This window comes from Pyrus communis, chromosome 9 (genome assembly GCF_041283825.1).
Source record: "Pyrus communis isolate YQ-2024b chromosome 9, ASM4128382v1, whole genome shotgun sequence".
NCBI classification, from domain to species: Eukaryota; Viridiplantae; Streptophyta; class Magnoliopsida; order Rosales; family Rosaceae; genus Pyrus; species Pyrus communis.
In genome coordinates, this window is record NC_142573.1 from 9,478,741 (window position 1) to 9,504,361 (window position 25,621).

A 25,621-nucleotide genomic window follows, 5' to 3' on the forward strand; every position below is an offset into this window, starting at 1 on the left:
ATTAACCCAAATACGGAAGATCCGAAATCCATTAATATAAGAGAAGACAAGTTTCGCCCGCTGACGCATACACTGACAATACCCGAACAACTCCATCAATCATTTTTATTTTTATTTACATTTGAACTGATCGCTCCATACACCTGACCTCTCTTTCTTCCACTCACCGGCGGCCATTTTTCGGTCCGGCGATACCTCTTCCCGCCATTAGCTGAAGCCGGTAACACCAGGTCCGATTTCTCATCTTTATATTGCACTTCTGTTCTCCTTTGATTGTTGTTTCACTCTGATTTGGATCTACGATGCTTATTTGCTTTGGATTTTGTTTGTTTCCTTGGAAAATATGTTAAAACCCAAATTGAAAGACTTGGAATTTAGTTATTGTTGTTTTGCAAAATCATAAATTTGAATGTGATCTCGATTTTTAGCATCTGGGTGCACACAGAATCAGGGGATTGTGATCAAATCATGAAGAAATTTTGACATGGACTGACCCATATAGTTGTATTGGGTTTGATTGATCATAGGTTAGCTTCAGAGGGTGCAATTTCACCTGGAATTTCAGTTCCAGCGCCTCAGAATCTTTCATTCTCTTCCAGCCCTTCTCTTGTCTCTCATTTTTTTCTGTCATTCACTCCCTATTCGCTTCTCGGATTCATATAGCCGGCCCCACTTAGTGGGAAATCGCTTTGTTGTTATTGTTGTTGTTGTTGTTGTATTCATTCCCTAGTCACTCCTCGGCGATATCCTAGCACACACAGTTTCAGTTAACAGTTGAATGTACGGGTTTCAAACTTTTTCGCCCGATTTGTTTATCTGTAATGCCTCCTGTTAGCGTTTGTTATTGTGGGTTCACTGAAGATTGTTCTAGTTTGGTTTTGCTGTCGGGTTAGATTCTGTAGATGTATTGAAGATTTACTTCTCAGGATTGTAATTGTGTTACTGTTTCTGTTTCGATCTCTGATGCTGTAGGCATTTGACAAAGGGAAGATACTAGTTTTCCATACTCGGCATTGTTTTGTCTACTTCTGTTTACAGAGGTTATGCCATGTCGCGATTGTGTAAATATATTTCTTACCGGAAAAAGAAATTCACTCCTAGTGTTTTTATGTTTAATGGATTGGGGACGGTTGGACATTTTAGGGTCTAGAAGCAGTGAAGTTTTTTTAGGCATACCTATCGTGTTATGGGTGTAAGGTTACTAGGGAGGCTGTGTGTGCTGTATGTTTTCCCTTCAAATTAAATTTGAAGAGATTTGCGTGTATTTCTGTTATTAATTCCATCCTCTTGAACGAGGAGGTTTTGATTATATGCATGATGTGTTTACTTGCATTTTGCTATGTACTAATTGGTTGTATTTATTTATTTATTTATTTTAAATGATATCCGCGAACCCTGATTATGTATATTCTTCTTGGCTTAGATCTTGGTAATCATGTCTGGCCAAAGCCAACGCTTGAATGTAGTTCCTACCGTCACTATGCTTGGAGTTATGAAAGCTCGCCTTGTTGGTGCAACAAGAGGTCATGCTCTCCTCAAGAAGAAGAGCGATGCTTTAACAGTGCAGTTTCGTCAGATTCTTAAAAATATTGTGTCGACCAAAGAATCCATGGGAGACGTCATGAAAAACTCCTCCTTTGCCCTTACTGAAGCCAAGTACGTTGCTGGCGAGAACATCAAGCACATCGTTCTCGAGAATGTCCACAATGCCACTATTAAAGTTCGATCAAGGCAAGAGAATGTTGCTGGTGTAAAGCTCCCAAAGTTCGACTATTTTACCGAAGGTGAGGCCAAGAACGACCTCACTGGATTGGCAAGAGGTGGACAACAGGTCCAGCTCTGCCGTGCTGCTTATGTGAAAGCAATCGAGGTTCTCGTGGAGCTTGCTTCACTTCAAACATCATTTTTAACACTTGACGAAGCAATCAAGACCACAAACCGTCGTGTCAATGCTCTGGAGAACGTTGTGAAGCCTAGGTTGGAGAATACAATAAGCTATATCAAGGGGGAGTTGGATGAGCTCGAAAGAGAGGACTTCTTCAGGCTGAAAAAGATACAGGGTTATAAGAAGCGAGAAATTGAGAGACAAATGGCAGCAGCCAGGAACTTTGCCAACGAGCAGGTTGCGGAAAAGTTATCGCTGAAGAAGGGCATTTCCCTAAATTCAGCTCAGAACTTGTTGTCTGCGGAGAAGGACGACGACATCATTTTCTGATTCGGATTCTAGTTTTATATGCTTGTGCTTACTTCCTTCTGCAGAGGATTTCTATTAATATTTAGCCGGACGGTCTTATATTCTGAATAAAAGCTCCATTCTGTTCATGTGTGTTCCTATTTATTGTGAATTATTTGTACCAAAACTTACTTCAGTTCAATGTTTTGAAATATTTGTTGATTATAAGATCTCTGGTTTGTTGTAATTAATCCCTGCACCATTTATTCGGGAGGGGAGATTGGACGAACGATATTCGAGAGGAGGGATTGGACTAAGTCACACAATGACATCATAACTAGTTATCGAACTCAACACAAGTAATATATGTCCCTTACATCCACGTGAGTTGAATCAAAACTTCTCGTTTGCAAGTGAAGAGGAATATCACTAGTTCGAAATGAATTGCTAATGCCGAGAGAGTTTCATAAAGGGGTGGTGGCCAATCCGACTCAACCCCAATTTTAGACCGGCTGGTGGTGTTTGAGCTGCTACAGATATGAGAGTTGGAGATGAAAAGAATTGCAGGAAAATACACATCTTCAAGGGAAAATGAAGGCACAATAACATGATGGGGTATCTTTCGTCACTGATGTGAAATATTACTACGATGGAAGATGGTTGAAGACAAACAAAGAAATAAAAAACGAAAACAATTCTTACCGATTGACACAATTGAAATGAGGACCACTGAAACGCCTAAGCTAAGAAGATTGAAGCCACCATGATTTCTTAGAAATTGAGCCACACTTCAATAGACATGAGTTGCAGAGCTCAAAGAGTATTCCATCTGACACCCTCGTCTTCACAGATGGCAATATTCAGAAAGGGAGGCGCTTTGGGGGCTTGATTGGTTTAGAACTTGAAGCTGAAGCTTTCCCAGAAAACGCATCTGGCCTCTTCACGGGAGGAGCACTGTATGTACAGGGTAGATATGATCAGGGCGGGAGGTGAGTTTATACGTAGTTTTGTTAACTACAGGAATAGAACATCCAGTTTATCCGAAATTTTACCTGTAACTCTTCTGGAGTGCATTTCTCTTCATTGCTGCAAGATTTTTCACCTCATTACTGCTCAAAGGAAAAGGACAGGGGAGAAAGGTTAATATCTTGAAAGTCTTACCTCAACAAGACTAATCAAGTACCCAACATCTTCGAGCATAGGCTTCTGAGATAAGTATCAAACCATTTAATGATTCACTAAATACAGTATAAGAAAATTAAAACAATAAAGTAAAAGGAAAACTCAAGGGTATAATTTCAGTTCACAAGCCCAAGGTGCCCGCGACATGCCATACCAGGCATCATTCTAAAATACATAATTACCTTTTCAGAAAATCTAGTTTCGCTTTCTTCATCAAGTTGCTCTTTCCAGTAACATTGTAGCCAGGCCCATTGCCTACAAAGAATTATCGGAAATGAAACGGTTAATTGTTCATCCTATTTAATAATATATTAGTCTTAGATAATCTAAAATGAGAACAGAAATAATTACCCCAGCTTCTTTTATTGCTTGATGGTGGAACCTTCGTGCAAATTTGAACTTGCCGACTTTGTTTTCCTACAAAATTTGAATGGTTAGTAAGGTTAATCACGTATAAATGAGTATGCTGTTGTTCAGTTTGCTATAACATGCTGCGGAGGTGAACTTACGAGCATTTGCCTCTTGATATCGACTCTTCAACTTGTCCGCCATTAAATTTTCAGCCATATCAACTTCCTTTAACTTTGCCTGCAAGTGATACAGTTAATTCTTTATCCTTTTTCCCTTACAAGTTAAAAGAAACAAGCATAAATCAGATCCAGAAATACTACATCAAGTACCCAAAATTAATGGGATTTGACTACGGAAACTAAAAGAAAACAAATTTGGTCAGACAGCTTGAGGAGAGTGGCAAACGCACCTCATACAATTGTATCCATCTGAACGCGACTTTTTTTTGCTTCATCCTTTCAATCACCTCATTCACCCTCTTAGTCCCAAATTCCTTTTCATAGAATTTCTTCCACAACTTATCAGTAATTGGAGTCAAATCTCTACTCTACAAGAATTAATTTAAAAACATTTCAGAACTTGCACTTAAGGATCACAAAAATCATTCAAATAAGAACAATCTGGATCAACTTACTTTGGTACACTTCTCTATATGCATCAACTGGTCCACCGTACAATGTGGTAGAATTCTCTTGAGAAGATGAGAATCGGTTTCACCAACATCCCCAAGGCGCCTTAAATTATCTATTGTTGTGTTAATGCACAGATCAACCAAAGATGGCGCTATTGCTTGCCCTTCATCACTTGAATAATCCTCATCCATATTGCCTGGTCACTTTCTAACCCGGTAGTGTCCCTAAGATCAATACATTAAGCAGCAAATTAAATTTTACATCATCGTAAATACTTATTTGAAGTAGTTAGGATTCTGCATTGAACAAATAGAACTCATCTACACTGAATTTCCAGGATTTCGAGCAAACCCGAAAAGGGTGTTGCTCGAAATCCTGGAAATTTATAAAGTTAGACCCATTTTTTCTTATGGCAGATTATAGGATTTATCATGTATCATCACCAAATATACAAATTCAATAAAAAAGATTAGAACTTTATCATCATCATCATCCCAGATGGTCAACTTTTAACTCATTCAACTTTGACCACTAGTTGGATTCAGCTGAATCCATAAATCCCTCACAGTTTTCTCAACAATCCATCATAAAAAAATAAAAATTATCCAATGAATTACAGAAACAAAACAGAATCAGTACAAGATCAAACCTTTAGCTATTAATCTGATTAAATTGGAAAATAAAATTTAAAAAAAAAAAAAAAAACCACCTAACTCAAATTCATCAACGGAAATCCACAGCTCAATCCGAAAATACCCAATCGCAATTTCGAAATAATAAGAAAATATATGAATTGACAAATAAATTGGTTTCAGAGGGACTCACCGAGTGATCGGATACGGGAGGAGGCCGATTGACGAAGGTGAATTACAGGTTTAAATGTAACTGAATAAAGATATTAATTAATTAATATGGAGTAAGAGATTCGCGTTCCCTTTTGGTGATCCTTTGTAATGAAAGGCAACTTGCGCTAACTGGTGCCGCGCGTGCCAAGTTTAGCTGCCGGAACTCGACATTTTTTGTTCAGGATCTTTACATCCTACCGGTTTAACGTAAATTAATTTTCATTGGTATTGTTTATATTTAATTTTACATAAAAAAAAAAAAAAAATTCTGACCTAACTGTTTATATTTAATTTTACATAAAAAAATCAAATAATTTATAATCGCACTATATACGATAAATGCGAAGGTGTGAGGATTCCTACAACTTCCATAATTTAGACTCAGATGGGATCCAAATCCGGAGAAGATGACGAGGGAATCCAAGGCTTGGGTCTTCTTTAACATGTTAGCACAAAATGGGTCCTCCAATAACAACTTAACGGCACACATAACAGTCAAACTGACATAGGTTTAAAGTGATGAAATTTAAAAACTTTAGGATGTAAATTGATAAAAACAAAAGGTCGTGGCCTACTTCGATCAACACCCCGAATCTCGGGGGTGTAAAATGCTCTTTGACCCTTGGTTTTTGAAGCTTAACAATCGTTTATTAAACAAGCAACGCAATTTTTGCACACAGTACATGTGAGTGTGACAGATATTTATTCACAGTAACATCACTAAGATTAAATCATGATTGCACGAAAAAAGCAAGTAATCTGTGTGTTGTTGCAAACTCATAACTTTCCTCATTTATATTGTAAATAGATCACCAAAAATCATTACTAATACGACCGGTTTAATTAACAATTACGGTCTAAATTAAACCAAACCAGTCAGGTTCTGATCAATTCTAACTAATCGATTACATTTCCAAAACCACTTTCAGTTGAGCACATGGACATCGATCCCGGGAGTAGCTAGGATGTGAGCTCATCTGCTATCAATGGAGGAACAAAATTGCAATTCTGCAGAGTCTGCTCAAATATATGACCCACCTTAAGCAACTTTCCCTGCAAAATCGACCAGAAAAATCTTAAAATCAACAATCAGATACTCAACTCTACAATCCCGTACTTTTCATTAATTCGGTGACTCTCCATTCCGTGTTTAGTCTAATCTGTAAATGCAGCAACTTTTACTCATTTTCAGTATGTAAACCCTAGAAAAGCTGAATACTAATTCCTGATAGAAATCAACATGTCGCAATGTAGTAGGTAGGTAGAAAGGCAGTACCTCGTCAAATGCTGCACCGATCATTTGAAGACCAACAGGAAGGCCTGCAGAACCCCCCTCAACAAATCCACATGGCAAAACCAGTGCAGGTAGACCTGCCAAGTTAACATTGACCTGCATACAGAATCAAGCGGAACAGGTTAGAGTCATTTAGTCATCTTATGGGTAGAAACTACATGACAGGCAATAAAAGTTTTAAAGGAGGACAAGCACTTATGCAACGTAGAGCTCAAGAAACAAGAACCAACCGAATGCCCCCAAAGTGAGATCTCAGACCACCTTAAACTTCTCACTACAAACTCCAAAAACAAGGGTGTGACATTTAACCATCGACTCTTTTGAAAGACAACAAAATTGCGAGCACAAAATGGAACTGCACGACAGGTTGAAGTGCATGTGTCAAAAGTGTGAGTATTAACTACAGAAATAAAGGCCTTATACTCTGCCACGCCCTAATATGACCGCAGCATTTTTTTTTTTTTTTTTTCTGAAACAAAATCTGAACAATTTTCCCGCAGATTACGACATGGTACATAACATTACATTGATGAATGCATATTCACATCATGGCTCAATTATCAACTCCTAGTACACACATAGACACAACCCATGCATGCAGATAATGAACAGAAATTAAGAAATCTGGGCACTCAGAGAAAGTGAGAAGGTTCTTACAGTCATTATGTCACCTGCATACATTGCTAAAGGATCGTTTTTCTTTTCACCTGAATATATACAATTAAACGGGTGAGTTACTGAAAAATCATATAACATATGAAAAGCATACATACCCATGGAAACCGGCATACCAATCTTATAAGCAGCAGATGGAGCCGCAGGTGAAATTAAGATGTCATGTTCATCTAGTGCTGCCTTGAAGCTTTTCCGAATTATAGTCCTCACCTAAAACACTATAAGAATCATTAATGCCATCTTGAACACCCTAATTGATAGGATTAAGCATCTCAGAACATAACATAGTGAAGTAACCAAGAATGAATTACTAGAATGCAAACAAAAATATAGATAATAGGATCAACTCCTGCCACCAAAAGTCCCTTTTAAATTAACACCAACATCATGGTACCTGCTGGGCGCGCTTATAATATGCATCATAATAACCAGCTGAAAGGGCATATGTTCCCGTTAGAATTCTCCTTTTAACCTGAAAACAACAAAAGCATTAAATCAACTCACCAACTGGTATAAGTCTGTAAAACAAAATTAAGAAGAAATAAAAAAAAACTAGATCAAGCGCACTGCAGCAATGTTCCAACTAATAGAAACTTCATAACAGTTGTAAGTTTCAACCAGCCACCTAGACATAGTGTACCTCAGAACCAAAACCCTTGGCTCGGGAATCCTTATATTGTGAGTTCAACTCATCAGCAGCAACATGGTTTCCATACCTGGATATGGAGGAAAAACAAATAACAACGAATGTAAGCATATTCATCATTCTGATATACCATCTCGAGTTTTATGAATACATTTAATAACTTGTTATCTTTATTCACAGTGGATCTAAACAAGCTTCTCCTCACACATTTTCTCTTCTCCCATTTAAATATACAAATGAAAAAACTTATTTATATATCAGAACAAACTTCTGGGTGAATTACCTGACACCATCATAACGTGATAAGTTTGAAGACGACTCAGAAGAAGCAAGAATGTAATAGGCTGGCAACCCAAGTGAGAAAGATGGTAATGAGACCTGCAAGTTAATGTTTCAAGAATATATGAATCAAGACATAAGAAGGGTACACATGACATTTTGGAGTAAGGAACAGATACGAGCAATTAAAGGAACAATTATTGATAGAAAGACCTCGGTTACGGAACATCCTAATTCTTCAAGATGCAAAGCAGCATTACGAACTGCAGAAGTTACTCCAGTATCAACCCCACCATCCAGAGTTTCCCGGATCAGACCAATTCTCAATCCTTTAAGAGGTTTAGAATTTGGTGAACTTATGGAAACAAATTCAGCTGCAAGGTCGGGAACCTCCTGAAAGGAGAATTTAAAATGTATGCGTCAAGCAAATAATTTGTGATATTAGTCCTTACTAGTCTTCACATAAAAGGACCAAAAGTTGTTAAAAAAACTCAGAGTTCACATTCAGGATACGTAATGAGAAGATAAGGTGGTTTTATAAAATCAAGACGTAAAAAATTTTCTTACACGCTTGCTGCTGGTTGCATCAAGTCTATCATGACCAGAAATTGTCTGAAGAAGAATACCAGCATCAGCAACAGACGTACCAAAGCAGCCAATAACATCAAGCGACGACGCATATGCCATAAGTCCGAATCTTGAGACACGCCCATACGTGGGCTTCAATCCAACAACACCACAAAAAGATGCGGGCTGCCTCACACTTCCGCCAGTATCACTTCCCAAGGATACCATGCACTGCCTAGCAGACACAGCTGCAGCGGAGCCTCCCGATGACCCTCCTGGCACCCGAGAAACGTCCCACGGGTTCGCAGTCACCTAATGAATGAACAGATGCACCACCTGAGTAAACCAACCCCAGTTACGAGTGCGAAACATAAAGAAACGAACTTACACAACCTCACTCCCTTTGACTCTTTGTCTCTTATTAGTAGTAATACTAAGAACCAAGCTGTTTCACTACCCACAAGAAAAATTTAACTCACTTTCTAAAAGTTCCATGAAACACTAAAATGAACTTCCTTAATATCCAACTAAAATTCCATTCCCATCAAGTTTTCGATTTTTCATTAAAAGTGACTAACTTTTTGTGCATTTACACAAAATTAAATAACAAGGACGAAAAAAATGCAAAGAACCCAGAAAGCAAATTGATAAAAGAACCAAAACCCAGGAGCAAAACCTGAAATGCAGAGCCTTCAGTGGTGCTACCCATGCCAAACTCATCCAAATTGGTCTTTCCAACCACAATCCCACCCAGCTCTTTAATCTTCCTGACGGCAGTGGCGTCGTACGGCGGCGTATAGCCCTCCAGAACACGAGACCCAGCGGTTGACGGCATCTCAGCCGTGCAGATATTGTCCTTGACGGCGACAAGGACCCCAGCCAGGGGACCCAACTCCTCATTCCTCTGAATCTTCTCGTCGAGCTCGCGGGCTTGAGCGAGGACCGAGTCGGAGACGTGGAGGAAGGAGCGGAGGTGGGGCTCGGTGAGGCGGAGGCGGGCGAGGAAGGAGTCGGCGAGTTGGGCGGCGGTGAGGTGGCGGGAGAGGAGGGAGTGGCGGGTGGAGAGGATTTGGGAGTGGGGAAGTAGGTTTGGGGAGCGGGGTTGGTCTGTTAGGGTGGAGTGGGTGACGGGCTGTGAGGATAAGGAGGAGAGGGGTTTAAGGGAGGTGTAGCGGAGGAGGAGGGTGGGGTTTGTGCGGAAGTGGGAAAGCGAGCGCGGCGGTTGGAGTGTCGATAGCATCGTTTTTTGGGAATGGATTTTTTTCTGCAACTGTGATATGTGGAATGAAGGGTTGAAAGAGAAATTGATGGACAAGCGATGATGATGAAGTGAAATGATCAACTGTTTTATCTGTTAGTTTCTTTGTTTGAGCTTTTGATTGGCCCTCCCTTTTTTACCCAAATATAAAGTACAGTAAAAATTTTTGTTACCATTTTTGGAAATCTGGATTCTATGAAGAATTTCGTATGGCTAATCTGGTATATTGTAAAGAATTTTGTCGGGCAGGTGGCGGCGAGTTCAAATCTCTACGTCTCACTCAAATAGATAGCACATAAGAGGGATCATAGAGGATTTTGGGTGCAGAAGATTTCAACTCGGTGGTGGCATAATGGGGGGACGATGGCAAAGGAGAGGGCGGTGGGGAAGTGGCAGAGGCGGTGTTGATGGTGGTGGTGGTGGTTGGAGGGGTGTGGAGGAGATGGGAAGTGGCGGTGGCAATGGTGACGGTGTGGGGGACAATAGATCAATTATACACAATAACAAAGTATCATAAAATAGTACAGAATAATCTATCAATCCAAACGTGAATATTAGAAAATTAAAGATGAAATTTCTCATAAGCGGAGCGGAGAAATATTGAAATGGCGGCACACGCTAAGGAACTTCAATAACTCTTCTTATAGGATTGCAGACGCAAATCAAATCTTCAACATAATAGTAGTAGTAATGATAAAACAAACTTTTTGCTTGATCACATCAAAGGCGGAAGAAGTTTCCTTTTCGGACCAGCGAGTACACGAGAAAATTGCGGAGGACAAATAAATTACATGAAGCGGTACACGAGCCAAGCGGTATACAAAGCTAAAATCGCCACGATTTGCAGTTTATTTTCTTCTAGGCTTCTACAGAAATATTACCAATTGCTGTCACATGAAATATACAATGAACATTCTGATTACACAACGATATTCTTTATGCCTATGGTGATTGGTGACAGACTACAAATACTCCGACAAATCTGCTTGGTTCTCCATATCCCACACAACTACTTTTCCATCCAATCCTGTAATGTTAAGGTGTTAAGAGATTAAGATAGTGGATTATGGTGGGAAATAGGAGGTTTTACAACACAAGTGATTGAAAACGAAATTTAACATTGACTTGCTAAACCTGATGTGCTGAAGCGCGTTACTTTAGAACTCCCTGGTTCTCCAAGCGGCACGATACAACTACAGTAATCAGGAAATATTGTCATGAACTCAACTCCAAACATATAAAAGCAGCCCCAAAACCGCTCTCTGTTAGGGTGGATATGTAATGTTTGAAATGGAACTGGGGCTACTAGACAAGGAATGACATATGATAAGCAACAGTGACTTACTTGATGCAGTTCTCATGGACGCCTCCTCGTGATCTTGAATGTTCATTTGCATCATTGTTCAATCCATGTTTTTGTTGGCCATATAGCTTTCCGAATGCTTCAGAAAACTGTAGAGGTGAAAAAAGAAGTAATGAAAAATCCATTTCAGCTGACATGGAGCAACTCTTAAATGCAAGATCCATTGTCATCCTATTCAGCACGTTTACCACCATGGGATGACAGCACTGGAATGTTCATAAACACATACATAGCACATAGAAAACCAGGTATTTACCTGTGAACCATATCTCGGACCTGGAGATGTTGTCTTTCTTTCCCCAAGAAATTTGATAAAATGCCTACAGAGAAAAGAACAAAACTATTACTTTGCCAGTCCTTCAAAGAATAAAGCCATCAAGAAAGGAATTTACCATATTCCATGTAAATCTGCCGCAAACACCATTGGATTGCAATCAAACCCCACGCCTATAAGTAATCTTTCAGAAAGAAATAACACCTGAAAAGTGCCGCATATTGATTTACAATATCCAGATAGAAATATTTTAGTTGATTAGATGTAGAGTAGATATTTAGAGTCTCAAAAAGTTAACAAGAGTGGATGCTGACCCACATCACGGAGAGGCAAATCACGGAATGCAACATTTTGAGCCAGAGGAGAAGGTCCAACATCATCAACAAAGTAAATCATAGAACTATGGCCTGTATAATTCCACAATCCGGAAACCAATTAGTGGAGAATGATAACAGAGGAAAAAAAAACAAAAAACTACCCAAGCCAGCCGCCAACCTGGCAATTTGAAATACTGCCTATCAGCTAGCAGCATATACTATGCCAAAAACTTCTTATCTTTGTAAAGAACGCACAGAAGGGAAATTTGTCTGACCTACATATGCTAAGGTATTGCCACTTGGTGACCACCTCACGCCAAATGACCAAGAAAATGATAGATCAAGCTGAAGAATTTGCTGTTTCACCAGAAAGAAAACCATGTAAGGTTTGCTCCCACTGAAAGGGGAAAAGAAAAAGGGAAATCTGTGAATGGATAAAAACAAAATGATACTGCTCTGTAACCCCTCCAAACCAGGGTCTCTACTTATGGGTTTTGAGACAGAAAATGATACTCAAATTTTCACTATGTGGTTTTGCTTTAACGTTAGAAGGCCACAAGTTTAAATCAGTACAAACAAAAATTAGATAAGCATATTACTACTAAACTTTCCTACACTTACTATTATCTTAACAATGGCTGACATTGCTTATTCTTCTTTGCTAGAAATGACGAGCTACAGTTTTACATATATCTTAACTTTTAGAACACTGTTACAATGTTTAAAGGGAAATGAAACTGAAGGTAAGCCAAGAAAGATATAATACCATATATAGGTCAGTGGTTAATTTTTTATTCTAGATTTAGAACAGTGCTTCGTTTCTACGTGTAACTATTATGAACAACTATATACAAGGTAAACAAATCAAGCAGCGTCCATTAACTGGAAAGAGATTTTTGTTATATATTATATATTCAAATGTAAATAGACGCATTAAAAAAATTTTGTTCCTACAAAGAAGATTTTTCACCTCTCCAAATTTTGAATCAGCAAATGGGCCTGTTCTTGATTCCCTGGATAATTTTCATGAGCAATTAAGATTATAATAGGACATATAACATAAGAATTAGACTAAATATGAAGAATGACGGTTTTAAACATACTTTGCATCGACGACCTTAATAAAAGTGGAAAATATACGGCATTTTCCATCTGTAGATGCTGTTGCTAGAAGAATCTGTAGCAACGAGCACAATGTTAACACTTACCGAAGGTAAATGGCTAATTACCTAGCATCAAAACTAACCCTTGAACATGATAATGAATTGCAACAGTTCAGCGAAAGCAGATGTAAAGGTAAAGTAATCACAGAATATAAAAATAAGTTAGATAAATTGATTACGCATACAAATCACATTAAATACATCGATATGAAATAAATATAATTAAAGTGGTGGCAATTCTCAAAACACAGTTATGTATTGCAAGCCTGACTCCCTAGCTCAGGAGAAGACATTCAACTTCAGAAAATATCCAAGAATAAATAAAGGACTAACATCCTTAAAATAACTTATTGGAAGTTATGAAACTGTGATCTCCCACCTTTGGGAGGTGTAGGGTGACCCCAGGTGCACACAGATGCCCCAAACTCACAAGCACTGGGCCACAGTACTTATTAATAACTATCATGGAGAACAAGGTGGCCTGTGTCAAACCTAAATACATGTCATGCATGCAATTGCTTTGAATGCGTGCCAAAATCAGAAACAAAATGTGATACTGGGAAAATACGTACATTATTGGGATGCCAAGCAACACTTGTCACAGAAGAGTCGTGCCTTTTTCTGATAAGTTTACTGACCCACCTGGAAAAAGATTCAAATTTTTACCATTAACCAGCAAGACAGCAACTTGAATTCAAATGTAATTCCAATCATTACACTGTTATCGAACAGATTTAGTCAAGCACAACAGTTTGGACAAACCACAAACAGACAACTGCAAGTAACAGGCTAATTACCAGTTATTCTCTTGCTCGTAGTAGCATATACAAACAGTTTTTGCCCCACTTCCAACAGCAAACTTGTTTTCTAGTACAAAGAAAGGCACACATTAGATTGGCATAGCATTTTCACACTGAAAGATATACTATTTTTACATTTGCATTCAGAAAAAAAAAAAAAAAAAAAAAAAAAAAAAGGCACATCAATACCTCTTGGATTCCACTTAACACAAAGTGCAGCGCGATTTAGCCGAAGGATAACAAGGGTTGGTACCCACTCTGATCCTTCTAGATTCCAGACATAACTAGGTAGATTTGATAGTTCGGGAAACAGAACTAATCCGTCAATAAGTGAAAGAAAGAAACATAGTGTGCGCATGTGTGAGAGAGAGAGAAAGACATAACAAAACTCATGGATAAAGTTCCCATATAAATTACATAACAAAATAATATCTCAAACCACATAGGTACTCACGAATTCCGATCATGAGATGCAGTAACTATTTTGTTTGCCCTCGCGCTCCAGTCTATCCCAGATACAATTTGGTCATGCTGCCACATGATGAAAAATAATAAAGCTTAATTGCATTGCATTTTCTTGACAGAAGCTAAGTAACACCAGATTATCTTAGAAAATATACAACCATCCAGACGTGAATAAATAATAATAAAATGAATCAAGAATCACTGAATTAGCGCCACTTAGTACTACGGTCTAGTAGTATTCCTCTTCACTTGTAAGTGAGAGGTCTTAGGTTCGATTCTTGCCAAAGGCATTTGAACCACATTATTGCTAGCCCATTGTGAGGCTAAGCCCACCCCCTCCCCCTTTAGTGTAGATGATATCATTTGTTCAACAAAAAAATAAAAAAAACCGTTGAATTAGCTGCGTGATTCAAAATCAATGACGGAAAAATATATCAATACTAAGAAAGCAAACTCAATGGCAGTTAGCAGATCGTAATCCCTTCCAACAAAGCTAAGAAAGCAAACATCAATGAAAATAACAATACGAAAAAATTCAGCAATTACGCACAATGCTTCCATTGAGGACCCAAATAACATCCTCTGCCTGGAGCCATGTCCTTACAAACATAATCTTGGACAAACAGAACAGGCCACAAATCCAAATTTAAAGAAAAAAAAAGATTATAACAAATCCCTCAAACCAAATGCTTCACACATGTTGGAATGCAGGACCTTCCAAGGAGAGCTCAAGTTTCAGTTCACATTTATCACATTACAGGGAGGTTTTCAAACAGCTCGATATATCCAAGTAATACCTCTAGTACTTTTCTACCTTTACTTCCATTACTACTTAAAGTACTTATAGTTGTCTTGAGTAAAACTCAGAAAACTTCGCGCCTCAAAAGTTGCAAGTTTCTACTTTCTGAAAAAAATCTATTTCCTCAAATTCACATCATAGTTGCAGTGAAATATTATAGTACAATTTGATTTAGGCAATTAATATTTCTATACGATGAGTCTGAACCAAGTACCTTCTGAAGAACATGCAACTTCTCCCACTTTCCTTGCAACAGAGCATAGATGTGAACTTCATTGTTGTTCGGACAAAATGCGATCACTGCCAGAAAATCGGAATTATCAAATTACAACAGTGCAACTACAAAAATGTACACACACACACACACACACATTATCCTACGATTTCATGACCGCACATTAATCACAGCTAAAACCTGGGGTTCGCACACATTATCCTACGATTTCATGACCGCACATTAATCACAGCTAAAACCTGGGCTCACAACCATCATAGTCTGGAGCAACATCAAGATTTCCCATTTTTCAGAAACTAGACAAAATTACCCATTGGGCCATTGACTACCAAAGTTCTTTAAAACATTACATTTTTCAGCAGCAAGCTGTGTGTGTGTGTGTGTGTAAAGATATAGCACAAGCAGAAAAAGATAGAAGCTTCACAGCACAATAATTAACCCCAATCCTCTGTTTGGCTTCCCAGAAAGTGCAAATAGAAAAATGGAATCAAAATATTCAACCCAAAATCTTCACATTAGTTCATGAACTATAATCGCTCCAAGCTCTGAGCTTTCCAATTTTCCATCACGGACCCACAAACATAAAAGCATTAAAATATGTAACTTTAAAAAAAAAATAACGAGAGACTAAATGCTTGTTTTCCTATCGGTTATCCCATATTTTCCGAGCAACCAAACAGAATAAGAAAAATGATTAGAAAGGGTGGGAAACATTACTGGAGCGATCACGGCTCCAAGCGTGGCAAGTGATGCACTGAGCGAACTTGTGAACTTCCACCGCCGCCATTTCTTTGTTTCAATCTTCAGCGGCGGAGAGGAAAACCGAAGCTTTTTTTTTTCCCAAATCTGCAGCGGAAATTTCAATCTGGGTTCCTATCAATTTTGTTCGAAGAGCTGGGATTTGCACGGAATCAAAGAGGAATGTGATTGTTTGAGTGTGAATTTGGGTGGAGATCTGAAAGCTTTGAAATCAGATGCAGAGCTTTATTCCTCCCTTCTTTCTCACTCTTGTTCTGTTTGGCATTGGAGATGGAGATAACAGGCACGTGTTTGAGAAATTAATTGAGCTCAAATTCTCACGCAGATAGGGAAAATATTTTGTTTCTGTTTTTTGCTTTTTTTAATAAGGAGAATTAATAAAAATAGTTTGAAAATTAGAGTTATAACAACATGGATAAAATAAAGAATAAAATGAATAGTACATGATTGATTTTTTAGTGTAAAAATGTGATTTTTCGTTAAATTGAACAATACCGAAAACTTTTCATTAAAATTTCCTTTTTAATATCATATTTTAGTTGTGTTTGTCGGTGCTTTTAAAATTAATGAAAATATTTTTAATACTAATTTGTAGTAAAAATTCAAATAGGTATTGAAAAAGAACTTAAATGTTTCTTGCAAGAAATATACATCTAGTGCTTCTTCTAAAAAGTACTTTAAGTGCTTTTAAAACTTATAATTAATTACCATCTAAAATGTTTTCAATGATTTTAAACGTATTTCCAAACGATCTCTTTATTAGCAAGGGAAATTTTGCCAACAACCTTCTCACTTAGCTTTTTATTTTAATATTTTCAATTCTATTCATGTCACATATATTCCACTAGTACATAAAATCAAAAATTTAATTACTTTTTAGTTAACAAACTAAATGTAACATCTCACATCGCCCAGGGGAGTGATCCTTATATGTATATTCTCATCCTTACCTAGCACAAGGCCTTTTGGGAGCTCACTGGCTTCGGGTTCCGTAGGAACTCCGAAGTTAAGCGAGAAGGGGGCTAGAGCAATCCCATGATGGATGACCCACTGGGAAGTTGCTCGTGAGTTCCCAAAAACAAAACCGTGAGAGAATGGTAAGCCCAAAGCGGACAATATCGTGCTACGGTGGAGGACATCGGGCCCGGGCAGTGGTCCCCCCTGGGGCGGGACGTGACACTAAAATTTTAATTACACTAATAAAGGAAAAAATAATAACGGGATTCTAATATAATTAAAATTATAGTTTCGAGTGCTAGTTGAGTACAATTGCATAAGGAAAAGTGAGAAGTTAAACCAGAATGTGGATAAGGTGTAAAAATTATTTAAGGAGGACCTCTAGAAAGTAGAGACATACTTATATTTGGAATGTTACTATATTAGTACCTTAACTTAATAACTTATTGTTAGGTATTTTTATTTTATCACGTGACATTGAATTATTTACTTAAGGAACTACGACAGTTACTCTCCAAGTCCAAGTGTAAAAAAGTTTCTCCGAAAATGAACAAAATAATTCCTTATGAGTTATGACCATGATTGCTTTGCTTATAATGAAAGATGTTAACCAAGTGATGATGGATTTGATAAATCATGATATTTTCTTGGTGCAACACATTATCATGTTTAGACAGCTAACAATTTAAATAGGTACTTCCACAGGGATTGACGAATGTTTATTTGTATTTGCAATTTACGTTAACAAGTTGACAACATAACATGTTACGCCATATTAAAAAAAAAAAAAAAAAAAATCGGTTTCCGGCACGCATGTCGTGAATGCTTCCATATGTAACGAAGCAGTAAGAACTTCAAAGTTAGAAATAAAATCACCAGAAAATATGGAATATGCAGCCTTATATTTGGACTGTAAATACATATTTTACATCTTATATTTAATTATAATTAGACACTTTTAACTACTAATCCTTTACATTCTGATACAGTTTTACTCATTAGATTTAACTGAAGTCAATGATTCAACTCTCAAGAGATCAGCACTCTCTTCTGTTTCAATGTACAAGCCGGAAGTATCAGTTTTTGGACCGTTGGTTGACATGCTCTGAGTACAACTTGGCTGTTGCCAGAAGTGATTTCTGATGGCCCTGAACTTGGAATTGATGGCTGAAAACCCGGGATCCGAAAGCAGGTCTTGAACCGCCGTTCGTCCTTCGAGCATGCTTACTACTTGGGTCATTGTAGGCCTAAGGGTGGGAGATGCATTGGTGCACAAGAGAGCAACATTCAGCACCACCATGGTCTCTTCTGACGAGTACTCTGAACCCAAGGCTGGATCAACCAACTCCAATAGACTCCCTCTCTCTTGCAGCACATAGGCCTGAAGAAAAAGCAAAAATTTAAGATGGAGGAAGCGTAATCGCATGGTGAAACCGGCGAAAATTGAAGAGCTAGACACAGATTACAATCCCTAAGTTTGAAAGGTATGGGATTGTGCGTGATGCTTGCAGATATCGAAGAGAAGTAAAGGAAACGAGTGTTTTTGAAGTTTTTAATTTAGTTACCCAGTCAAGAAGGTAGACGAATTCCTCCTTTGGCCTGTAGTTTGTGTTGCTCTTTCCACTAACGATTTCAAGTGCAACAACTCCAAAGCTATAAACATCTGCCTTGTCAGTCAAGTAACCACGCATTGCATACTCGGGAGCCATATAGCCACTGCAGAGTTGAAGGCCAAAACAAATTACTGAAAAAAGTACAGTTTCAATCAATCTTGTAACGAGAAATTGCACAACAACATATAAGTTCATGTTCCAACTTAATTTAGTAAGAGAAAAAAAGGTGGCTGTGTAGATTGTTTATTCTGCAGAAAACTTACATAGTTCCAGCAACCCGCGTGCTGATGTGGGTTTTGTCGTCTTCATTAAGCTTTGCCAAGCCAAAATCTGAAATTTTAGCATTGAAGTCCTTATCAAGCAACACATTGCTTGTCTTGATATCACGATGCACGATTCTTAGTCTTGATTCTTCGTGGAGATAGGCCAAGCCTCTAGCAATACCAATGCAAATCTTCTTCCTTGTAGGCCAGTCGAGTTCCAGTCTGCAAGTCGGGTCACTTCCTGTATTGATCAGAATTATAGTCAATCTCTTTCATACTAAAAGTCCAAACTGCCTTCCGTTTAAATATGTGAATCCTTAACATTTTAGTTCCTATTCTCACCGAAAAGAGCACGTGACACACAGTTATTTTCCATGTACTCGTAAATTAACAGCATCTGGTTCCCTTCAACACAGCACCCATAAAGCTTCACAAGGTTTGGATGTTGCAGGGCAGAAATCATGCCGATTTCATTCACAAATTCACGGTTTCCTTGCTTTGATTTTGAGGACAGCTGCTTCACCGCAATTACTGTGCCGTCTGATAATTCACCCTATTCAGAAGGCAGATTCCCAGTCATGGAACAGTTAGAATAAACCAGGAAAAAGAGAGACGAATACAAAGAAACCAAAAGTTACCTTGTAGACCACACCAAATCCGCCCTCCCCGAGTTTGTTTGCTGCATCAAAGTTTTTTGTCGCAGCCTTTATCTGTCTTAAAGTATATAATCCTGTTTGAAGATCTAAATCTTTGAATTCTGCTTGGTCAAGAGAAGATATTGAAAATTGTTACTTCTAATTTTCTAAAATAGATACAACAGTAAAACCGTACACCAGCATTCATTCATAAGTTGAAAAAAGAAAACTATGTAGTTCTGGAGAATATAGAGAGACAATAAATTAGAAACCACACCTTTATCTGCAGCGATCTTTCCTCCCAACCAGCCCTTTCTCCTCATGATGCCTAAGACCAGTAGCAGAAGAAGTACTAGTGCTCCGGCCACTCCCCCAACTACTTTAACGAGATGATTCTTGTGGCCATCAACAAGTTTAAAATCTGCAACAAATTTATATTGATTTATGTCACGTATCCTGTTAGAAATTTAATCCTGATTTTGTTATAGAAAAACTTAAACCACAACAGATACAACTTCACATTTTAACAATGTGATCGAAATGCAATCAATAAAGGCTTTATCAGTTAGTTAATTAAAAACTGCTTAAGTTCCCTTGAGCATACTTAAATATAGTTAGTCTCCAGTTTAACAGATCGTGCGGATTTCTCAATACTAGTTGGTCAGAACCAGACGTAACCCCGCGGTTGAATTCTAATGCTTAGGCCATTTAATTAGGACAATGCAAGGAGGTTGGAGTGCATTTTAAACAACTTACTAGCATCTACTGATATAGCCGATATGAGAGGACCATAAAATCCTCTGTCCGGGATGCCCGTCGTCCCTTTTCCAGCCCAGTAAAAATGGATCTTTAATGTTTGACTTGAAACAACTGAAGTGAACGCTTTAACAATCGGCTTGCCAGCATCCCCAGCTTCACTTGCTATATCGAAATCTTTCAGGACCAGCTTATCCTGCATGCAAAATATACTGCAGAATAAGTACTTATTGGTAATAGTTAACATGGCTTTTCATTGTTTATATGGTGCGGATTACTTACCTGGATGTAGACATCAAATACACGCTTGCCAAGGCTGTAAAATGTTCTGTCATTAGTAAAAACAATTTCAGCAAAGTGGAGACGCACGGTGTAGTTTCCTTTTAAGAGACAGAGACCATAGTATGTGAGCGAGATGGGAGATGCCCGCGCTGTTGTGTACAGTTCTGAATCAAGCGCAGAGACATTTTTTGAAAGTGCAGATGTATTGGTGTCAATGTAGGTATCTGAATCAGCATCGTTGTCCATGAAGTTTCCTGTGCTGCTGAAAGCCCAGTTCTGACCCATGTAATACATTGATGCACCCTTTGGTTCTCTATCAGCTTCATACTTCTTGCCACCGATTATTACTTCCTTTCCGCCACAGTTAATATACAGTGAATGTTTACCTGTTTTCCATCAGGAAAGGCAAAAAAAAATTAAGACGTGAATTCATATTGACTTACAATTAGATTAACTAATCAATAAATCATCAAGCCCCAGATCAATTTTGAGGCCAATTGAGAGTCTTACGCCGATCTTTCGGAGCATGACAAGGAAAATTTCTTTTCATGCACTGTTGTATTTTTCTGCGATGGAGAAGAAATGTGAGCTTATATCATGAAGCTAAACGTGATAAGAAGGATGCAGCTTTAATCATAACCCCGAGGAAGTGACAAATTTCTCTTGTAGTTCAAATTCATATCAAACAGACGAGGAATCATACAATTTATCAGCTGACGAGGAGTAGCTCTCCACTAAGTTGCTGGAATGAAGAACAAAAACATTGTTTCATCAGTCTACAAAGTAACTAGTTAAGAAATTAAAGAGAAGTTGTATGGTGTATATCAGACTCACACACTTCCCCTAGAGCATTCATTAGGACTTGAACCTTCCCAAGTGAAGTTGTTGTAAGAAATATCCCTGTATACCGAAATTTCAACTGATCAAAACCAAAAATTAATCATCGGAGCCATACAAGATTATTGCTGTAGTTTTGTATTACATACACAATATTGTTACTTGACGGGATCCATCCCGGTATGGTTCCAGTGAGCTGGTTTCCTGTCAAATACCTAAAGCAGAACAAATTAAACAATAGTCTCTTATTGTGAATTATCCGAAGATGAAAATGTCATCTAGAAATCCGCTTACATAATTTCAATTTTTTCCAGTTGGACAAAAGATGCAGGTATTTCACCCGTCAACTCATTGTAGCTGAGGTCTCTGCATTGAGGAAATATTCAGAAAAATGCAGATTAGTTTCTCACCGAAACTTATACAAGTCATGGAAAGTGAAAAACTGAACAAAGCCATTCGTTGAAATACTTACAAGTTTTTCAAGTTTTCCATATCCCCAATGTAATCTGGGATTTCTCCGTGTATCAAGCAATTCCTCAGTATCCTGCATTAAAAACACTTGACTACCTATGAGCTTAATTAGCAAGTAATAAAAGGAGATTAAAAAACTGGTTAGGATTCCAACTCACAATATTTTCAAGGATTCCAAATTACTCAATGGCGGGAAAGGAGACCTGTTTCCTTTTAAGTCGGTTATCCTCCTAAAAAATAATCAAGGTACAACTATAGCTTCACATTCTCGTTTGACAGGAGAAAAAGATAGGATGATATAGAATTACATACAGATGAGTTAAACTTGTTAAGGCGGATATGGTAGAAGGTATAGGCCCCTCAAGAGAGCTACCCTCGATAAGCCTGTAACATAAGAGTAGAAAATTTTAAAATCAGTAAAAGATTATACTGTGATTGCAGCAATAAAACTACAAGCGCAAAGCTTACAGTTTTGAAACCCGCGTCCAATTTCCAATGAAGTCAGGTATCTTTCCAGAGAAATTATTGTCGCTTATCCTCCTACAAGTATCAAGGACACCAAATTTCAAAAGATATTACAACACAGACTATTGATATGCACAATATAAAAGTAAAATTTGTTACACTAGGTCATCAGTAGGTTCATTATATTATGCAATTACGAAGTTGGTGGTTATTTAGATAGGTTGGAAAACCCACAGATTAGGAAGAACCGAAGAAAGGTAAGCTTGCTTACATATCAGACAAGTTCGTCAGCTTTACCAGTGTTGATGGCAATTCTCCGGTGAAGGCATTTGAAGACAGAATGCTGAAGGAAAATAGTGATAATGTCAATGCTAGTTGAGAATTAAAATGCAAAATCTTGGACAAAATAATTGGCTTCGCATGAAGAAGGTATTAGAAATTACAGCTTTTCTAGTTTGATCAACTTTCCAATTTCCCGCGGAATGGGTCCTGAGAAAAGGTTTCCTTCAATGCTCCTGCAAATAGTATAAAATCATACAGAACCATTGGTCTTTAAGACAATGTACAGAGACATCAAAGTCTAACTGAGTTCGACTACTATCAGGAACGGATTTTCTCTGGATTCACCAGCCACAAAAGCCAGATACAATTATACGTTATAAATACATATTTCCAATTTTCTGTTGATATAAACACAATAAATTTTCCATTTTACATTCTCATAAATACATTCGAGATCAAAACTCCATACTCATCAATATGTGAATTAAGGAAATAATTCAACATACAAGTTTCTGAGCGTGATGATATTGGTAAGAACTTTTGGAAATGGTCCTGACAATCTGTTTCCCATAAAAGACCTGCATATCCAATAGAAAAGTTAGGCACTTGACCGATTGCAATTTGATTAGATAACTAGTAACTGATGAGAGATCAGGTGCTTACAGCATGTGCAAGCGCATGGTAGCCCATTGGGAAGGTATAGTACCGTTGAGGACATTTCGACTCAAGTCCCTGTAAAAGAAGTAGGATTGCAAGATCAGTGAAGACACACCAACAAGGTTTAGTGCAGAATAAATGCAAAGCAAATATTTTGCTTACAATTCTTGGAGGTAAGGAAGCTTCGAAAACTCTGGTGGCACGGTCCCTGAAAGATTCTGGGCCTTTAGAAATCTGCAATATTTCACTGGAGGAATCAGAAGAGCTCTCTACTAATATCATGCCTTAAGAAATATTTCAACACAAAAATACATAAAATAAAATGCAGAATTTCACAATCTTTAGGCTGAGTTCCTCATTCAATACTTTTTTTGTGTCATTCACATGATCATTGACTTCTGAAAAAAAAAATCTCACAACATAAATGATAAAACCCATCGGAAAACCGAAACCCTAAACCCTAATAAGCAGGAAGCTAGCCAATTCACACGAAAACCCGAAACCCTATTTAGCAAGAATGTAGCCAAGTGACACTGATAAGTAAAATCATGGTAGCAGCATGTCAGAAGATTAGCTGCAACTTACCTCATTGGAATTAACACAACAGTGTAATTTTCTTTTTTCTTACGAGATTAAAGAACTAACAAACTAGTGACTCCCACCGACAACATTATTCTAGTTGCAGTTATGACCATGCATTAAGGCTTCACATATAATTAGTTACTGATCGGCTTATGACATTTTTACTAATCCGTAATTTCGATAATTTGAGGAACTGAATTGAGGATGAGTCAAAATCAGAATGCTTGCGTAGTAATGCTTGGGCTCCAGTCAACGTAAACAGAACAGCAATCGGGGTACAGTGTGCAGTCAACGTTTTACAGGTCAAGGTAGAGAGAGGGGGAGAGAGAGAGAGAGAGAGAGAGAGAGACGTACATTCTGATGACGCGGCAAGAGGAATTGTGGTTGAAGGTGCAATCACATATGACAGCACTGTCAAAGCCTTTCTTCCCCCTACTAATCGGGATCGTCCAATTCCCTTCTCCTGTACATGGATCTTTTCCAAAATCCCAGTCTTTCTTCCCCAACTTTTTCCCTATCACTTTCAACACATTCACTGCAGCAAAAGCAAATTAACAGATATCTAGCACATCATTTTACATTAATGTTACAATCTTTCGTAATTAAAAATCATTTGAGAAAAAATATAATTAGTTAATCTTCCAAATCTCTCTCTATAACTAATTTAATTCTTCCCCAAAAGACCAACCAATTAAATTAATGAATGCAATGAAGAAAACTTGAATACTACAAGAACTCAATTTAGCTAAGCTGAGTTGATAGCCAATTTGCTTATTTGGCAGAACAACTCAGATTAGTTGAAATGAACTCAATCCAAATGGTCGTCAGTTATTATTCCTGAGTTTGAATTCACTTTCAATAAATTAGTGTAGTTTAGAATATCGCCTTTATAAAATAAAATAGGACTGCAAAATTGAAGTTTTTAAGGTTACCGTCTTGAGTGTGAAGCTTGGCGGTGGTGGCTGACTGACCAAAAGTTGCAAAGAACAAAACTGTAGAGGAACAGATGAGACATGCAAGAAGCAACGTTGGGAATGAAAGCTGATGGCTTTCCATATTTGGCTCAAACTCTGAGTTGCAAGAAGCTCAGAGAAATGAAGAAATGAGAGAGAGAGAGAGAGAGAGAGAGAGAACTCTGAGTTGCAGCTGCTCCTGAAGAAGCTCAGAGAAATGAAGAAATGAGAGAGAGAGAGAGAGAGAGAGAGAGAGAGAGGAGCGTGGAGAGTGGAAGAGGAGACTGGACAGAGGTAAGAGAGAGAGTTTGTGGGAATTTAGATTGAAGTGCATTATGTTAATCAACAATAATATTAAAGTGTTTGATATGTGACCATTGTCCTTTTCATACAAATACATCTTTGCGTGTGGAAATTGTGGACTTTTGTATTACCGGAAAGATATTTTTCTTTTTTTTATCTTTTTCTTTTTTAAGCATGTGAAAATAAAAAAGTATAAGTGAGATGGGAAACCATGTTGGAATTTGGATGGGAGGAAGGGAACACATAATTAACTTAATAATTAAGTTATTCAGTACTCTTCTGTTTCTTTTCAATTGGCAACTAGTGACTTTACAAGCCATGCTTTTCCGCTTCTCTCATGTTTGGTGCGTGCCTAGAATTATATCAGATTGGAAAACTTAATGAATTTAAAGTATGTTGTTAAGGGAAGAAATGAAGGTTGAATTTCAAATTTTGTCCACGTTGAACGAATTAGATGGATTAATCATGAATGAAGTTTATTCCATCGT

The 25,621-nt window shown here is 37.8% G+C and overlaps 5 protein-coding genes across 7 annotated transcripts; 1 reads left to right on the forward strand and 4 right to left on the reverse strand.

Annotated features, from left to right (window-relative positions):
- The first annotated feature begins 62 nt into the window (after positions 1 to 62).
- Positions 63 to 2,403, forward strand: LOC137739958 (V-type proton ATPase subunit D). Its single transcript, XM_068479716.2, has 2 exons — positions 63 to 230; positions 1,424 to 2,403. Exon 2 carries the CDS (start codon positions 1,436 to 1,438, stop codon positions 2,213 to 2,215), a length of 780 nt encoding a protein of 259 aa, XP_068335817.1. The 5' UTR covers positions 63 to 230; positions 1,424 to 1,435; the 3' UTR covers positions 2,216 to 2,403.
- Positions 2,404 to 2,753: 350 nt separating this feature from the next.
- Positions 2,754 to 5,407, reverse strand: LOC137739959 (elongin-A). 2 transcript variants are annotated; one of them, XM_068479717.2, is made up of 8 exons: positions 5,164 to 5,407; positions 4,341 to 4,562; positions 4,116 to 4,253; positions 3,865 to 3,943; positions 3,707 to 3,772; positions 3,538 to 3,610; positions 3,226 to 3,282; positions 2,754 to 3,127 (listed from the first exon to the last, which is right to left on the reverse strand). In XM_068479717.2, the coding sequence occupies exons 2-8, from the start codon at positions 4,527 to 4,529 to the stop codon at positions 3,034 to 3,036; spliced, it is 696 nt and encodes a 231-aa protein (XP_068335818.2). In that variant the 5' UTR covers positions 4,530 to 4,562; positions 5,164 to 5,407; the 3' UTR covers positions 2,754 to 3,033. The 2 variants fall into 2 exon arrangements, with proteins under 2 accessions (XP_068335818.2, XP_088556528.1); XM_088700402.1 differs by lacking the exons at positions 2,754 to 3,127; positions 3,226 to 3,282 and adding an exon at positions 3,334 to 3,379 and having other exon boundaries at positions 5,164 to 5,304.
- Positions 5,408 to 5,949: 542 nt separating this feature from the next.
- On the reverse strand, positions 5,950 to 9,995 carry LOC137739960 (glutamyl-tRNA(Gln) amidotransferase subunit A, chloroplastic/mitochondrial). Its single transcript, XM_068479718.2, has 10 exons — positions 9,321 to 9,995; positions 8,645 to 8,956; positions 8,291 to 8,470; positions 8,082 to 8,176; positions 7,793 to 7,868; positions 7,547 to 7,624; positions 7,269 to 7,362; positions 7,135 to 7,184; positions 6,460 to 6,573; positions 5,950 to 6,236 (listed from the first exon to the last, which is right to left on the reverse strand). The coding sequence occupies exons 1-10, from the start codon at positions 9,882 to 9,884 to the stop codon at positions 6,144 to 6,146; spliced, it is 1,656 nt and encodes a 551-aa protein (XP_068335819.1). The 5' UTR covers positions 9,885 to 9,995; the 3' UTR covers positions 5,950 to 6,143.
- A 530-nt stretch (positions 9,996 to 10,525) lies between these two features.
- On the reverse strand, positions 10,526 to 16,388 carry LOC137739955 (actin-related protein 2/3 complex subunit 1B). The gene is made up of 15 exons (XM_068479711.2): positions 16,036 to 16,388; positions 15,298 to 15,383; positions 14,274 to 14,350; positions 14,009 to 14,103; positions 13,817 to 13,886; positions 13,592 to 13,661; positions 12,960 to 13,033; positions 12,827 to 12,869; positions 12,132 to 12,213; positions 11,858 to 11,946; positions 11,658 to 11,743; positions 11,522 to 11,585; positions 11,248 to 11,354; positions 11,037 to 11,095; positions 10,526 to 10,929 (listed from the first exon to the last, which is right to left on the reverse strand). Exons 1-15 carry the CDS (start codon positions 16,103 to 16,105, stop codon positions 10,865 to 10,867), a joined length of 1,137 nt encoding a protein of 378 aa, XP_068335812.2. The 5' UTR covers positions 16,106 to 16,388; the 3' UTR covers positions 10,526 to 10,864.
- A 1,529-nt stretch (positions 16,389 to 17,917) lies between these two features.
- LOC137739142 (Leucine-rich repeat transmembrane protein kinase) lies at positions 17,918 to 25,170 on the reverse strand. Of its 2 annotated transcripts, XM_088699852.1 has the most exons (25): positions 25,012 to 25,170; positions 24,810 to 24,947; positions 24,232 to 24,412; positions 23,458 to 23,529; positions 23,302 to 23,370; positions 23,145 to 23,216; positions 22,800 to 22,871; positions 22,628 to 22,699; positions 22,360 to 22,431; positions 22,204 to 22,275; positions 22,050 to 22,121; positions 21,893 to 21,964; positions 21,715 to 21,786; positions 21,570 to 21,635; positions 21,418 to 21,483; positions 21,287 to 21,325; positions 21,094 to 21,149; positions 20,584 to 20,969; positions 20,302 to 20,497; positions 19,823 to 19,966; positions 19,549 to 19,667; positions 19,253 to 19,463; positions 18,911 to 19,151; positions 18,600 to 18,750; positions 17,918 to 18,415 (listed from the first exon to the last, which is right to left on the reverse strand). In XM_088699852.1, exons 2-25 carry the CDS (start codon positions 24,931 to 24,933, stop codon positions 18,026 to 18,028), a joined length of 3,087 nt encoding a protein of 1,028 aa, XP_088555978.1. In that variant the 5' UTR covers positions 24,934 to 24,947; positions 25,012 to 25,170; the 3' UTR covers positions 17,918 to 18,025. The 2 variants fall into 2 exon arrangements, with proteins under 2 accessions (XP_088555978.1, XP_088555979.1); XM_088699853.1 differs by lacking the exons at positions 24,232 to 24,412; positions 24,810 to 24,947; positions 25,012 to 25,170 and adding an exon at positions 23,881 to 24,145.
- Positions 25,171 to 25,621: the final 451 nt, after the last annotated feature.

Coding starts and splice junctions, on each gene's coding strand:
- LOC137739958 (XM_068479716.2), top strand. CDS start 1,436: ATGTCTGGCCAAAGCCAACGCTTGAATGTAGTTCCTACCGTCACTATG.
- LOC137739959 (XM_068479717.2), bottom strand. CDS start 4,529: ATGGATGAGGATTATTCAAGTGATGAAGGGCAAGCAATAGCGCCATCT. Junction 4,254..4,340: donor ATATAGAGAAGTGTACCAAA/GTAAGTTGATCC, acceptor TAATTCTTGTAG/AGTAGAGATTTGACTCCAAT. Junction 3,128..3,225: donor GCACTCCAGAAGAGTTACAG/GTAAAATTTCGG, acceptor CTGTACATACAG/TGCTCCTCCCGTGAAGAGGC.
- LOC137739960 (XM_068479718.2), bottom strand. CDS start 9,884: ATGCTATCGACACTCCAACCGCCGCGCTCGCTTTCCCACTTCCGCACA. Junction 8,957..9,320: donor CTGAAGGCTCTGCATTTCAG/GTTTTGCTCCTG, acceptor TTCATTCATTAG/GTGACTGCGAACCCGTGGGA. Junction 6,574..7,134: donor ATGCAGGTGACATAATGACT/GTAAGAACCTTC, acceptor TTCTGTATGCAG/GTCAATGTTAACTTGGCAGG.
- LOC137739955 (XM_068479711.2), bottom strand. CDS start 16,105: ATGGCGGCGGTGGAAGTTCACAAGTTCGCTCAGTGCATCACTTGCCAC. Junction 14,351..15,297: donor AGTTGCATGTTCTTCAGAAG/GTACTTGGTTCA, acceptor ATCATGTGGCAG/CATGACCAAATTGTATCTGG. Junction 10,930..11,036: donor AACGCGCTTCAGCACATCAG/GTTTAGCAAGTC, acceptor TTAACATTACAG/GATTGGATGGAAAAGTAGTT.
- LOC137739142 (XM_088699852.1), bottom strand. CDS start 24,933: ATGGAAAGCCATCAGCTTTCATTCCCAACGTTGCTTCTTGCATGTCTC. Junction 23,530..24,231: donor TCTTGCCGCGTCATCAGAAT/GTACGTCTCTCT, acceptor GAAATATTGCAG/ATTTCTAAAGGCCCAGAATC. Junction 19,464..19,548: donor GATTTGGTGTGGTCTACAAG/GTAACTTTTGGT, acceptor CCTTCTGAATAG/GGTGAATTATCAGACGGCAC.